The 16,270-nt window shown below is 32.9% G+C and overlaps 1 protein-coding gene and 1 pseudogene across 1 annotated transcript; one reads left to right on the top strand and one right to left on the bottom strand.

The window, feature by feature from the left end:
* Window positions 1-7,026: 7,026 nt before the first annotated feature.
* Window positions 7,027-8,602, top strand: LOC149560216 (2,3-bisphosphoglycerate-dependent phosphoglycerate mutase 2 pseudogene; annotated as a pseudogene).
* Window positions 8,603-9,912: 1,310 nt separating this feature from the next.
* LOC149560217 (metal tolerance protein 11-like) lies at window positions 9,913-12,740 on the bottom strand. The gene is made up of 5 exons (XM_089827580.1): window positions 12,641-12,740; window positions 12,172-12,186; window positions 11,661-11,872; window positions 10,717-10,950; window positions 9,913-10,026 (listed from the first exon to the last, which is right to left on the bottom strand). Exons 1-5 carry the CDS (start codon window positions 12,738-12,740, stop codon window positions 9,913-9,915), a joined length of 675 nt encoding a protein of 224 aa, XP_089683706.1.
* Window positions 12,741-16,270: the final 3,530 nt, after the last annotated feature.

A 16,270-nucleotide genomic window follows, 5' to 3' on the forward strand; every position in this document is an offset into this window, starting at 1 on the left:
TTAATTCTTAAGTTAACAGTGTTAAATAATCAAAGTTCACTTATTTTTCTGAGCTTAATTTCTTCTTTGTGTGTAATGTTTAAGAATCTCTGAGAACTATTTTCAGGATTTAATTGTCTCACATAATAAAATCCGCCGGCAGTGCTTCTGACTCACAGAAATCATTTAGTGTTCAGAAAATAAGTATTTTGGCTTGCTTACTCTGTTTCCCATGTTTTTTCTAGCTATCCTTTCAATTACTTAACGGCTATGTCTGAAGGCTTAAATATCACACACTAATGTTTAATTTCTAAGCTAAAAGTGTTAAATAGTCAAAGTTTACTTATTTTATTCAACTTTAATTTTTCTATAGCTAAATATTGGAATAGCCAGTACTGAATTTGCTTATCTTCTTACACGCTATGCTCACACAAAATGAACCTTCAACAAAATTTGAAAAATTGAAAACAAACACATTTTTCTGAAATTTTAACATTTGTTTTTGATGATCTATATGTTTAGTAATCGAAAACAGCTAAAAAAACTGAAAAAAAAAATCACAATATGTTTGACTTTTGGTCCATTCTGTCTAATAAATAGCCAATAGCCAACACCCCTCTTCTTGACACTAAATAGTCTAATAGTCTTTATCAGTCAGAAGTATATGGGATCAAATCATTTCTATATGAGACAAGATGTCTAATATGATTCTTCCCATACATCATGAATACGAATACTAAAACGTTTTCCTTATAGTGCTTTAGATAACTTTTGAGGGATATTTTACCTGTGTACCAGTCTGTACCAGAAGCTTATGTCGTCTGACATATATTTTTCCGAATATTGATAATTCACGTGTTTTATATGAGTTCTTAGACATGTGAATTATAATTAGAAGGGTAGCTCGAAATCGAATGGGAATGCAAATAGCAGACGATAATGCTAATGTTCTGAACTTTTAGTTAGCTATATTTGTTTTATGCCCAAATCAGGTTCGGTCAGAACGCTTTGGGCGCATTGCCAGCGTATTATTCCGGAGTATATAGAGAGAGACCGGTCTTCCGTCTTGGAATACTCGTGCTTAAAACTCCGTGGATGACATTGCATGGAGTGCCAGCCCATATTGTTTGATGTTGCTGAATTCTTGAACACTGTAGGAAAACTTCAAATTCTTTTTTTTAAAAATTGTTAATTTGAAATATGGAAGTTTTACCTAAACCTTTTTAATTTCTTCACTTTCCGCACGTGATGTTAAATATCTTTGAATTGTTTTATAATCTCTATGAAAATGAAATATTTATTTACTTTGGCTTTGAGAGAATGCAAGATGACATTGGTTTTATTTCTATCGGTCTAATGCTTAGTTAATAGGATAGCGGTTGGCATACTTTAGTTTGTTTTTTCACAATGTTTTCAAAAGTACTTTTTGTGCTCTCCTCATAAAATATTCTCTCTCTCTCTCTCTCTCTCTATATATATATATATATATATATAAAATTCTTTAAATAATAATGAAGGTTGAGTTTATATTACTAAGAGTGACAATTAGATTGAAGTTAACTTAAACACTTGTGACTAAAATGCATAGTATTTAGTGTGAAAAGTGGAAAAGCATCCTTTCGAAAAGTTTTAAAAGTGATGAAAACAATGTAAAGTGAAAAATAAACTCATTTGTTAAGCATATATGTTGAACAAATGTAAGGCCTAAGTCACTACCATGATAGAGGATATGATTTGAAATTGATTGCAATAGGCAAGGAGAATTGAGAGTGGGGATGGACTAGGAAAGAGTAATTGTATTTTGACAAGATACAATTTCATCTTATAGTTATCCTTTTTTTCTTCGGAAAAGAAGCATATGTGAATCTCATCATTTTCTATATTGTTAGTAAACAAGTGTTTCACTCTAGATGCTTTACTTAGAATGCCTCTATTTTCCCTATTAGTAGTGATGATTGTGCCAACAATTATAGATATTGTGATCAAATAATGATTTTCCTTAACCTTCCTATATATCCCACAATGGTCGTTCCCTCATGTAATGGGGGTATTTATTCTTAACCTAAAAGTACAAAAAGGATAGGAAAGAAAACTAAAGTAAATGATTAATATAAACCTTAATAGTAGAGACACAAATAGTATATAAATAGTATTTTAGATTCACAATGCCTAATGATTACAAAGGTGGGCAAGTGCAACAAATGATAATGATAAAAGAAGAATAGAAAACCTTTATATCTAAAAGCATGTGCTACTCCAATGCATTCACATCAAGATATGAAGAAATGATATACATTTATTAAATTAATTACATATTTTATAAAGACTCATATATTCTATTGGGGCATAAAGAGGTTACTACCTCACATGTGAATATGTATTCAAAGAAAAATGTTTCATACATTTGAGACATAGGAATAAATGTATTAATCATTTTCATTTAAAAAAAGTAAAAATAGAATCCGCTTATGCACATTGTGTAAAACAAAAGTTCTCTTTGGACATTTCTCCATTATTTTCTCTTGGCCAAAAGGTCCCCCTACTATATTTTAAATGAGCTTCTATTTATAGATTCTTTATGAATAAATACCTAATAACCACTTAGTTTAACTACCCATGATAACTACCTAGAGAAACTACTTAGGATTACTACCCAATTCACTACCACATTTGACCTCATTTTTCTACCAAAATTTTTGACCATCAAGTAAAAAAGTTTAAGTTGGTCGGAATGTACAAGACAAAAATTTCTTTTTTTTAACATTTAAGCCCCATGTTGGTCAAAATTTCAACCAACACATATAGGGAAAAATGTGTTGGTTGAAATTTTGACCAACATGAGGCTTAGATGTAAAAACCAAAAACATTTCTTGTTTGTTATTTTTCGCACGCACGAGATCATTCACATTTTTTTGGAGTTAGGGGCCATCACTAGACAAAAAATTGATGCTCTGCCCTTGCTTGCTCGTGGCTTGATAGGGACAGTAGCAATTTCTTAGATATATCAAGGGTGAAAGATTACTCTTGTCACTGGATATCTATAGATTAAAAGAGGTTTTATATCAGCGCAGATTGCCAGTTATCATGCAAATTCAAGGAGGTTTAAGCAATTAAAAATTGTTGTAGAGTTGAATCAATACTAAGTCATCCAATAAGGTAAAGATGTTTGGAGTACACTAAATTAGAGAACTTGGTTTGAAACTAAATCTTTCACAAGTAGTTGGTATTGATGCCAATTTAGTTTCTTAGTTTTGTTGAGATTGATATAATTTAATTTGTGATCCTTTGTTCTCTTTGTACTCACAAAAAAAACAAGAAAGGCTTCACAAGATAGAGGAGAAAAGAATATATTTACAATTATATGATGTCATGGAAGCACTTGTTCACATCTGCAGAGATGGCTATTGTACAATAGGACCCCACGACAAAGACCTAGATGATACTATGGGATCCTGCAATTTCCCAACATGCAAAGGCCTTGAATCTTTAGTTAGACATTTTGCTAGGTGCAAGACACGAGTCCTTGGTGGATGTGTCCACTATAAAAGAATGTGGAAACTTCTTGAACTTTATTCAAGAATGTGTTATGAGCCAGATGTCTGCAAGGTTCCTCTGTGTAGGTACAGACAAGGCTTTTGTTACTAAATGTACAATTGGTATTATTACATTTTCTAGAAGCATACTTCTTTTTGTTATAGATGATCAGAGTATATCTTCATGTAGGCATTTTAAAGAAAAATTGAAACAACAAAGCAAGAAGGATGAAGTGAAATGGAAGGTGTTGCAGAGGAAAGTACAGGTAGCTAAAAGAGTTGTCAATGCCTTTTCATCAGCTGCCATAGTATAAAGATCATTTTTCTTACAAAACTGTACTAGTTTCTTGTATTATAATTTTTTTACCAATTTAGGTTTTGGCTTCATATGAGTCTTTTCTGATTTTACAATGTGCCAAATTGAGTTCAATATTGCCTACTAACTCAAAAGATGTAGAGATAGTATCTTGGCTATCTTGGAGTGTCTTGTGTTAATAAAAGCTGGATGGCATTATGAGAGGTTGTTTTTATCTAATAGTTCATTTCTTATAGTTTGTAGCAATTGATTATCATATATTCAATCAGAAGAAACCAACCTTTAGAGAACTATACAATTTTATTTCGGCTGTTCATGTTTGAATGTCAATCTCTAAAAGTTTCTGTACTTAACAGGTGGTACTGAAACAAATACCCTAAATGTCCATGAGCACTGTGGATGACAATGGCTTACATTTTCTTTTATGCATTGTAAGAGTCGGTGATGATAATATTAGTCCTATAAGTAGTCCTATCAATAAAATACTAATAGGGTTGATCCTTATACATTGCACCTAAACTAAGAATAGGTGGCCAACATATTTGCATTAATTATTAGCTAATTACAGCATGGTGCTTAAACCATCGTGCTCCAGATCTAGGAGCATTTTGATTGAGCCTTCCTTTTTCTTGGTTCAAACCCACCTTAAGGTCTAAAATTTTATTCTAGCTTATAGAAAGAAATCATTTAGCCCATTTGGCTTTCACTTATTATTGACAGGTACATGGGTTGTACATCTTGGGCTTGGATTGTAGCTTATACTTTAGTGGTCAATTGGACTCTTTGTAATAGTGCGATGTTCCCTTAATCAGAGTCACTTTGATGTGGAGATTGTATCTAAGCTAGGTAGTAGTTTCTCATTGGGACCATTTGTTGTTATCTTGGTGAGTTGTGCAACAATCTTTGCATATTTTTCCTCTCATTTTCAAATTTATGCGCAAAAAAGAATTATAATATCTCCCATTGAAGTGATAATGAGTTATGTCAAACAATCCTTTTATCATCTAGTGTTCAGCTTTTCAATTGGGTCATTTTACAGGGTTCGTGCACTATTTTGTCTATGATTGCAATGCTTCCTCTTGGAAAACTTTTCTTCTTCCATGTTTTAATCATAAGAAAGGTTGATAATGTTGTCAAAAGTTTGATTTGACATATCAATTGATATTTTCTATATTCAACTTTTTGGTATTCCTTCTATTATATGATGAATGTATTTTATGCTTATTTCCTTTGTTTGAAATGCCAATAATAGGGTGTCAGCACATATGATTACATTGTTGCAATGAGGGAGCAAGAGCAAAAAAATATGGGAGGAGCACAAAGCCCACAAATGTCAATGACAAGTTCAGTGTCAGGATTGAGTCATTCAAGTTCTATGAGTGCATTACACCATGGGTCCTGGTGCACTCCACCATGCCTTTTTGTAGAGGACCAAGTCTGAATCTACAATCTTTGAGAAAAATGCAATGTTCACATGTTATTCATATTTTACGTCAATAGATCTATATAACTTACTACACCAGTTTGGTGATTTGCAGTTCTCTGTGTTGCCAAGAGATAGTGTCATGCCATCCATCAAGATAGATAATCAAAATATAAAGAGGACACCTAATGAACAGATAGTGCAAAAGAATAAAGGATCTATAAAGATTAGCCCTTGGGCACTGGCTCGAATGAATGAAGAAGAGGTTTCAAGGATTGCTACACAACTAAGGAAAAACTCAAAAGTTGTACATCCTATATCCAAGCAAAAGACATGCCAGTGATAGAGACAAACGGTAGTTTGGAAAGCAATAGCAACGATCTAAGCACAGAGATCTATTCTAATTCTCAAAATCATAGACAAATGAATAAACATGGCAGATCACAATTAGCTCTCCAAGTGGTAAGTAGCACGCCTCTATTTCCCATTGTGACTAGTAATTCAACTATGCTTTTCAAACCTCTGATTTTGTCATCTAGCACCAACCTTAAGAGCCTTCTAGGTGATCTATGTTGTTTAAATCTCTCTCAAATATTTCTTATTTATTTGTTGCTATTGTCAATCCCAATTGTAGGGATAGATTTATCAATTCACCCCTTGTACCACAGTTATCCTAGTATAGCCATGGCAATCAAATAGTGAAGGCTGAACTTCTTTTGAGATTCTCATGCATGGCTCTGAATACATTCTTGTCACATTAAATGAATAGAAAACTATTGTTGCTAAGAACACATTTTCAGTCTACTAGTCTTTTGTTTGTTTATGATCCATAGTGTTAGTTTATAGTTAATAAATTATAATATTATCTTAAACCTTATTGTGAGTTGGTGAACAACTCACAACCTCCTACTTGTCTAAACTTGAATCAAGGAACCATGAGAACAATTGTCCTTCGATTGTGAAAATTGTTGGTCCTAATAGCATTTCTAAAATAAATATCAAGTTAGCCACTTTCTATTTCAAGGACGGCCCTAGCAGCTTGTGTTTTGCATTCAACATCAAATTAGGCTTTAATAATCTTCACATAGCATTTATTCCTTCTATATTGGTGATTGATTTAGCCTTATGTAGGTCTTACTCAATCTCATTTAGCATACTTATTCATGTCTATTTAGTACCTCTACTTATTCATGTCTATTTAGTTCTATTAATTTTATCCATTTTATCAAGGCGCTGATCCGTATATGCTCTTATAGAAATTGCCTAGTAACCCCAGATTTAATTAGATTTTGTAAAAAATGAAGAACAAACCTTGTTGGTTGATTATATTTTTTTTTGAACCTAAGAAAGTATGCTTGCTTGCGAATTCCAATGCCTAAAAAATAGCACAAATGAAATGAATTTTGTTTCACGAAAGGTAAATATCTCTCTAACTTGATATTTATTTTTTTGTAATTTAAATCTCTCTAGAAAGGTTAGAGCTTCCTCCTCTGGCTTTTGAACTTTTCATGATAAAGTTCAGTTCAGTGGTAAAATAAAATAGTTGGGCATATTTTTGTGGAAGACAAGCTCATAACATCAAAGTCTAGGAAATTTTATTAGGCTATTTCAATTGATTTCTATTGGTAATTAAAAAATTCATAGTTGTAGCTTCAATAAATGTGTTTGGATCCTTATTTTAAGGTTCGGATTAGAAAGCAACACACTAAGGTGAATTCATGATGGTTTAAAAAGATTAGGAATTGACCTGTAAGGCAAATACATTATTATCTATAATGCAATTTTCTGTCATCTTTTATGTTGCAGCTGAAGCACCCTTGATTTTTATCCATCACAGGGAGTCATTATGGAATGAGAAAAATTTATTCACTGGGTGTGTGGATGTACCATTGACTCAAAAAGGAGTATAAGAGGTTATTGATGCTAGAAAAAGGATTAGCAACATTCTAGTTGATCTGATATTTACTTCTTCATTGGTTTGGGCTCAGTTGACTGATATGCTTGTGATGAAACATCACCATAGGAAAAAGGGTTTTTTAGTCAAATCTTTACTTTATGTTTATGCCAACATTAACTACTTTTCTTCTCTATATATGCAAGGGTAGGTGTTTAAATGGTTATTACTTGGGTTCAGTATCAATTCTCAGGAAATTTAAATTCTATATCCAGCAAGAGTTGACAAATGCATAGATGGAGTTTTATTCATTAAGAAAAATGAGGGGGTGATTTTATTAGATAAATTGCATTTGGTAGGAGCCTTCTGAATTTCCAATTATCCTTTTTTTTGAGGCCTTCATATTCCTAAAAGGTTATTCTGGTCATTGCTACTCAACCAATTTCTAAGCCACTGCTCAATAGTTGACTTCTGAGTTTCTAACATTTTGAGCAGTTTTTTGAATGTTTAGAGCTATAGAGGTTGGTATCAAACCTGTTACCTTTGGTTAAAGCTAGAAAACTGTGTGCTTACATGGGATTCATCGAACACCTGGTTCAATGTGATTTGTGCATCTTAAAATTTCTTGAATAATGTCAATATTTTCCCATTTTATTTGGAATATGCATTGGGTTAATATAACTACATCCTTCTATAATCACCCTATGTTTACAATTTGCTGGTCAATTGTCATGATAGACTTGAACTTGAGTATCATCTCAAAGCCGTGTGTTTATTGTTTTAAAAAGTGATGATTATATAATTTGTATAAATTTAAAGGTCCTTTTAATGAAAACAAGAATGAAATATTAGATTCATTTCTTTGGAGGTAGTTGTGAAATGACTATCCCAGGTAGGTTGAGGTGTTTAGGATGTTGTTCTAGTTCTTAAATTCAAATTTATTGTTGTGGTTTCAGTAGCACATCTATAATATGAGTGATTAGGTTTGGATGTCAACATTTATATAATGACTTGTTCAACAGGACTAAAGCTTGAAGTTGAATTCCGTGTGATGCAAGTACCATTAATAATACATAATGAGAGTGTGTAGGCCAAACCATGGAGCAGGATATTTAGTGAAGATACTAAAAAACACTCTATTCCAATCATAATAGCTTGGTAACTCAATGAGCGCATTTAAAAGCTTAATGCTAACAATTCTTGGACACTAATAGTTTCAAATTGTGTATAATATAATTTTATAACAATTACTCCATAAATGTTTACTGCAATGTAGGTACAAAGAATTGTAAGGCCTCAACAAACAGGAAACAACTAACAAATATGGAAAGGAGAAAGTTCATGAATGGTGTCGTAGTTATGACATTCCTCCCCCAAATGGTGAAAGCCTTGAAATGTGCATAGAATGTGTTGTTGCCTACTTTAAGGAACAAGTGTGGTACATTTTTATGAATTAGATATGCTGCATTTATTTTTTTATAAATGTGCTTTTTGTAGTGGTGTGTAGATATATTATGATTGGGTTGCTTGCTAGGCTTTCAAATTCTGTATGACTACTAGTCACAAAATAAGTAACTTGCACATATCCATCTTCTGGATCAGATATGTTTTGAGAGGTATCAAATCCTTATGAAAAATGATCTTTTCTTGGTTACATTTATTGTAATGACTAATTAAAATATGTTATACTACACATGTAGCTGATTTTATATAGAAAGCTTTCATATACTTTTCATAGTGCTACTTTCTTAGGAAGACTTTGATTTATATGGTTGTTTTATGTAATGTCCCCTTTTTGTAAATGCTTGAGTATTTTCTTTGAATCAAAGATTCCAAGTAGAACAAGAAGTAGAATAGAATGTGTAACATCATGTATGTGGTCCTGCACCATTTTAGGAAATCTTCGACACATAATCCACAAATAGATCTTCCTTATTTGCGATATTAAAGCATATATCATTCCAAATAGGATTAGGATGATTAATTTAATCATATGGAATACTGAATTTTTTAATGGAGTTCAACTATAGGAGAGGTAGGATAAGGGGCATATTAGGGTGCCTTAATCAATCGTCTACCCTAGGTTCAAGAGAAAATGCCATCACTCTTGGTTTCCTATGGCCATTTCCATCCATACAAGTGGGTGTACCTAGTGAAAAATCCATATCCAATCATTCCTCTACCTAAGGTCCAAGAGTGGATACCATCCCTTGTGGCCTCATGTGGCCCTTTACCATCCATTTGAGTGGGTGTACCTAGTCAGGAATCCATAGCCATTTCTTTCTTCCATAACCACCCTTATCCTCCTTCCTATGATTAAAGTTCCTTAACATAATCGCCAAAATGGTAAGGATATGAGAAAACTGCAATAGGATGTTATGCTCTTCCTTTCAGACTAAATAAGTTTTTCGTGTTTGTCTAAAGAATCAAATCTATTATGTTAAGGTTGGGAATACCTCTGTTATGGGTAGGTAGGCAAATAATAATTTTCTATTCATTCGATATAATTTCATATTAAGAAAGCCTTAGGTGTTAATATTTTACTACTTTTCCCCATATAGGGAAAAGTTTTGAGAACTGCCTTAAATAATTCTATGCCTTGGTCAACAATCATTTAGATTTTTTTGATGGCATGTGCTTCATACACAACATTGATAGTGGTTACATATAATGTTGCAAGAAATGTACTGGTTGACCATAATAGGTTTATAAAAAGGGAAGAAGATGCTAGGAAAGTAAGTTAAAGTATATAACCTATCATAGACATCTAGAAATTTTTGTTCCCATGCTCAGGTCTGTGAGAAAATTCATAGTCTAGATGCACAAAAGCCCGTTCTATGTCAGGAAGATATTCCAATTTTTCTTGAAGTGCTTCTCCAATGTCATGAGAATCCTGCAAGGGCATATCACTGGGTAGCATAATGTTAACTTCAACAAAGAAATGAGATACAAATGTGTAAGCTCTGATGGTATCAATATGGCGTATGTCTTTGTGATGATTCCAATAGAGATATGTCATTTTTTGCAAATAATCAGGCGATGCTATTATTCCACCAAAGAATTCACATTCTCCAAAACTGTGCTTGACCATGTCCTGATTGTATAGAGTGCTAACTGCACAAAAGACCCACTATCAGCTTTAGTATTTCAAATTATACATATTAATATAAACTTGAAGCATACTTGGCATCTGCTCGGAGGAAGCCTGGTAATCTATATTTTGGTTTTAGTGATCACAAGATTATACATCCTTCTTGCTACCACTACGACACAAATAACTTGATAGACACTAATGATCAAGTTTAAATAAAAAAGATTACGTCCTCTTCATTATTGTGCATGCCTACAGCTGTTATTACTCACTAGCATTCTAAATGCTTCTAAGATATAATAGGTTTATAAAAAGGGCAGAAGATGCTGGGAAAGTTAGTTAAAGTATACAACCTATCATAGACATCTAGGAATTTCTGTTCCCATGCTCAGGGCTGTGAGAATATTCATAGTCTAGATGCACAAAAGCCTATTCTATGTCAGTAAGAGATTCCAATTTTTCTTGAAGTGCTTCTCCAATGTCATGAGCATCCTGCAAGGGCATATCACTAGGTAGCACAATGTCAACTTCAACAAAGAAATTAGACATAAATATGTAAGTTCTGACAGTATCAATATGGCGTATGTCTTTGTGATGATTCCAATAGAGATATGTCAATTTTTGCAAATAATCAGGCGACGCTGTTTTCCCCACCAAAGAATTCACATTCTCCAAAACTGTGCTTGACCATGTCTTGATTGTACAAAGTGCTAACTACACAAAAGACCCACTATCAGCTTTAGTATTTCAAATTATACACATTAATATAAACTTGAAGCATACTTGGCATCTGCTCAGAGGAAGCCTGGTAATCTGTATTTTGGCTTTAGTGATCACAAGATTATACATCCTTCTTGCTACCACCACCACACAAATAACTTGATAGAAACTAATAATCAAGTTTAAATAAAAAAGAATACATCCTCTTCGTTATTGTGCATGCCTACAACTGTTATTACTCACTAGCATTCTAAATGATTGTTATTAATGTTACCATCTATAAAGACAAAAGTCTGTATCCCTATATGTACATACAAAGAGAGGTTAGATATGTAATCCTGAAGGAGCCAACTGGTATTATTCGCAGTCATCTATTCTAAATACATTGTATACATACATATTCCTTGCAGTAGTTGTTACTATCATCTCTGAGGAAATGAAACCCCAATACTGTTCTAAACAAATAAGATCTCCAGAATCAAGTAATGCAAATGGTCACATCTACTTGGACCCTTTAAAACAACTACTAATTAGTGGAAAGTGAAAATATATTCTATGTTTGATGTGGGTTATACGAGAAAGCTAGGAGCACATATATAGACATTATTTGGCTTTATTAACTACGTAGGCATTATTGTAGAAAATAAAAATGTGAAGTATCCTATATGTTATAGTGTAAAGTAAAAGGTCAGAGAAGTGCTTACCACTATTGCTCCAGCTGGATCAATCCACCAGTAAAATTTGCTTCCAAGAACCGCAGTGGTGAGACCAATTGAATTGGTGATGACATCAAAGAAATGATCTTGGGCATATGCCTTTACTATCTCATTTGTAAAAGTCAAACAATAGATTACAAGGACCAACTTCACCACAGTAATTGACACCATAATTCCAACAACCCAGAACCACCTATCTCCTTCAAAAAATACACCTCAGTTTTGCATAATTTAGGAATGAAGTTGGTGTAAGACTCTTAGTTATATGTAATATGCAAAAGTAGCTCATTTAAAAGACAATACACTAATGATGGAACAGATGGAAAAGAACATAACAAAAGCAGAATATTTGGTGCAGAACAAAAGCATACTCCATATCACATTTAAGCTAAATATTTTACACCACCAAAATAATGATCAGAATAAACAAGTAAAAAACTCAACTTTTAGGACAAGGAAGTATGCCTTCATTTTGTTCACTTTTGCAACATTGGCAAACCATGTAAATCAGGCCAAGTAAAACTCAACATCAAGGATTTCTATGAGTATTTTCATTTGTATCCACTTACAGAATTTTGGCAAAAATAGAAAGCCAAAGCTCAAGCCACTTATAACATGTAATTCCTTCAAAATGGGTGAAGGGGGTTTACTAATCCAAAATATTAATACTCACCTAATGATGTTGTATTTAAGAACATACATATGGCCTCCAACACTTGAATATTATTTTAACTTAGCAAAACCATGTTGTTTAAAGGATTTAAATCATGAGCACAAAATTGTATCTATGGTTGTAATTATGTCCAATAAAATATACTGTATTTGCAGTAATAGGATACAAAGCTAAACAAGTGACCAAAAAAGCATATAATATATCTTTCATGTTCATGAAAAGTTCAAATCATCATTAGAACCATTAGGGGGAAATAGATATCTTGTTCTTAAAGGTATATCCTTGAATGGGGAATTTACCTTTGAAACAAGTTGTCGAATAGACTCTAACATGATCTGCAGTCCCAATGTAACCATAACTAAAGAAAAAACTAGAATTCCCTGCACATGGAACATTCTATTATGAATTAACACTAAATTAGTGTTGGAAAATTCACAATGCTCATTCTTTTAGCAATTAATATAGACCATGATAAAAAGAATATGACCATTCACACATCAATGAGTAACCATAGCAATAGAAAACACAAACTACAATGAACAATCTAAAACAATTTCTTGCACTAACCAAGAATAGAATTCATCTTCAGTTATATTGATATCTGCTATGAAATTACTCAAAGATCTTAATGAGTCTCATCCTAATCTTATTCATAAATTAAAATAAAACCCCCATTACTAAGGATGCAGGGTAGCACATAAATGTAATTTGAAACAATAAAACATCAAGTTGCAAAGCTTAAGGTTAAAAAACAGTAATATCTTTGGATTTTGGATTTTGCAATGAAAAATTTTCCCATATGGATGCTTCGCTATTACATGGGATCTCTTATCAAATCTCAAATAAGAAACCAAAGGATAAGAGGTCAAGAGGCCATGAGAAGAGCTTAAAGTGCATAATATATAACAAGCACAACTAACAAGTGGAAAACCTAATTAATAACAATCAAAGTTGCATAAGTTTTAGATGATGATATTTAAATACCTAACCTTTTAGGTGATGATATTTAGCTATCTTGTTCCTTAACAATATTGATACTAATATCATGTTATTGCTTCCCTAATTTTTATGTAGAGCATTTTGGTGAATATTCAAGATACAAAAATAGGCATTATAGCAGAGAAAAGGTTTGATGCAGAAAAATCAAAAAGGGGATGCACTCACTTAAAACTTATGTTCCTACAATTTTTTGGAAGCTGTAGCTTCTCCTAGTTTCCTCTACCCTCCCAAACTTGTTCGCATGGCTACTAAATTCAAGGTTTTGGTGTGCAGATATAAGCTAGGTTCAACTTGGAAGTGTTTGATGATTTATCGGTATTCCCACCTCAGACACTGTGTTGACTAATATGATATTTTTATATATTATAATGCTTCATTGTTTATTGAAACCTATCCACATTCAATCTTTTCCTCCAATCGGGTCACAATTACTATGGAGCAAGAAAATTGTGTGATGGAAAACCATTTGCTATTTTTTTTTGCATGTTTTCTATTCTTTAAGCCATTATTTACATCATAAAATTAATATTTTTCTACTTGTACTTTGATAGAAAAAACATGATGTGCTTCTCAATGTTGAAGATCCTAATGCTGATGACTACACTAAGCCACAGGTAGATCATTAACAATTAAGTGACTGGTTAAATCAGGATGTAATTGAAAGCATTCACGACCGCTTTGTTACTAGTGACTAGTCAAAGGTTGCTCGCCGAGGTGAAGCAATGGATGAGAGTGATGAAGATGATGACTCTGCCTATGGAGATTTTGAAGATTTGGAGATGGGAGAGAAATATGGAGATGAAGCTAATGATAGCTTGGAGGACAGTAAAAATTTGAAGTCTGTAGAAGAACAACAAAGACTGAAAAAGCTTGCACTTCGTGCCAAATTTTATTCTCAATATCATTTTGGCTATTTTTTTTTCTAGTCATGCAATGCCTACTTTTAAAGATATTTAGTTTCCATGGTTCATAAAATTGTGAAAAAATGTTCTTGGACAACACTGTGTATCAGATCCATCCTTAGGATATGATGCAGAATTAGAAGTCCAAAGTTTCCCTTGCAAGGGTGACTGCATTGCAAGAGTTGGGAAAGTCTATTTCTAAAGAAATAGTAGTAATTAGGTACACAGCCACCTAGGCACAATAAATATGAGTGGGAAGAGCTAAATGACCATTTACTTTAAGGTTGGGAATTGGGATAGATAAATGGAATGTTCAGATTAGTAGTAAATAAATTTAAACAAAAAAAGATTATCAATTTAGCCAAAACTTAATATTATGTGCAAGAGAAAACACAATATTGTTCATTGGTTTCTCTTATTTTTTATTTTTGGCACAATAAGTCTATAAATTGTAAATAATAAATATACTTGTGTGAATTGCAAACATTATTTATTGGTAACTCTAATTTGGTATGTTTCATAGCATCTCATTGTCACCTAACTTAAATGGATAGTCACAGTTTAACTCATATTTGCATCTTCTAACTAGATTTTCTTCAGCTTTGTGAATAAAGTGTCATATGGCAACCTCATTTTGTAAGGAAACTTAGGTGCAAAAATAGCTTCCTACACTAATCTCTTAAGAGAAGTATGGTGCAAATCCTATTAAAATCTTTTACACTTATAGATTCAATATCATGTAAACAATAATATTTCAGCCAACCAAGCATAAAGAAAATAGATAGAGAAAGAAACACATAACACAAAGACTTTTGAGTGGGGAAAAACCTTTTGGTAAAATAACCCCACCCCTCTAGAACCTGCACAATGTATTATTTTCAACACAAGGTTACAATACACTTGTAATGCAAGTTCAATAGTGACAACAGAAGACTCCAGTAGCAACTCACAGTACCAACAATACACTTTCTCACATTACATCTCATCACAACCCTAAAAATTCTTATAACATGCACTTCACTTTAAGGCTACTCCCAAAGGTAACCGTGTTAGGGTTTTTACCATTCTCCGAGAAAATAGGAAGCTCGAACCCCACGATTGAGGTAGAGTGTACAATACTCAAAATTATTAGGTGCCACATGTCTTCACCTATCATTGAATCTTCCTGACATAGTTCTTACGTGTCATAGGAATCTGTCATAGCCATTTTAGCCATGATCTCCTTATACACAATTCAAGATGCTAACACATCAACATTATTTGCAAGAAATACATTTGAAAAAACAAATAATAAGAATAGGAATTATCTAAGGTTGAGACACCTTATTCCTAACACATTTGTTGTAGATACAAGTGCCCTCTTTAGTTTCTCTATAATTATCTTGATAGGTTCACTAGATAAACCATTCTTTGAGGGCACAAATCATGTCTTGACCTCTATAAGTTTTGATAACAAGTGCACTAGCTATGCTTAGTTATTTTTTGTGGTACAAATATGAGGTGGATTATTGTAGCACTGTTGGCTCTTGATGGCGATCACACCACCTAATGTTACACACATTTATTTCCATTTATAGCCTATGGAGATATATGTTGACGATGAGGCAAAATTGACACTTCATGGTTTAGTTTAGGTATTGAATTTATTTGAATTTAATAATGTCTGATAAAATATTAACAATTCTCTCTTTTGTTGTGTTTGGTATTTATGTCTTGAGATTCTTCCAGCACTACATCAAACTGAGTGAGCTGGAGAAGAACCGAAAGCGAAATGATCTGCTTGATGCACTGGACTTCAATCAAGTTGTGATATTTGTCAAGAGTGTTAACAGAGCTATAGAGCTTAACAAGCTTCCTGTGGAGTTCAACCTTCCATCAATCTGCATTCATTCTGGAATGCCACAAGAAGAAAGCTATGTTTGATGTTGTTTTTCTTTTTGAATCTACCATGGTACTTAATGTAACAATTCCCTTTTCTCAGCTGTTTTGGCTCTCGATGTTGCAAAAATCTGTATTCAAATAGC

Source organism: Cupressus sempervirens, chromosome 4, assembly GCF_028749045.1.
Source record: "Cupressus sempervirens isolate cs-2001-9-10 chromosome 4, ASM2874904v1, whole genome shotgun sequence".
Classification (NCBI taxonomy): domain Eukaryota; kingdom Viridiplantae; phylum Streptophyta; class Pinopsida; order Cupressales; family Cupressaceae; genus Cupressus; species Cupressus sempervirens.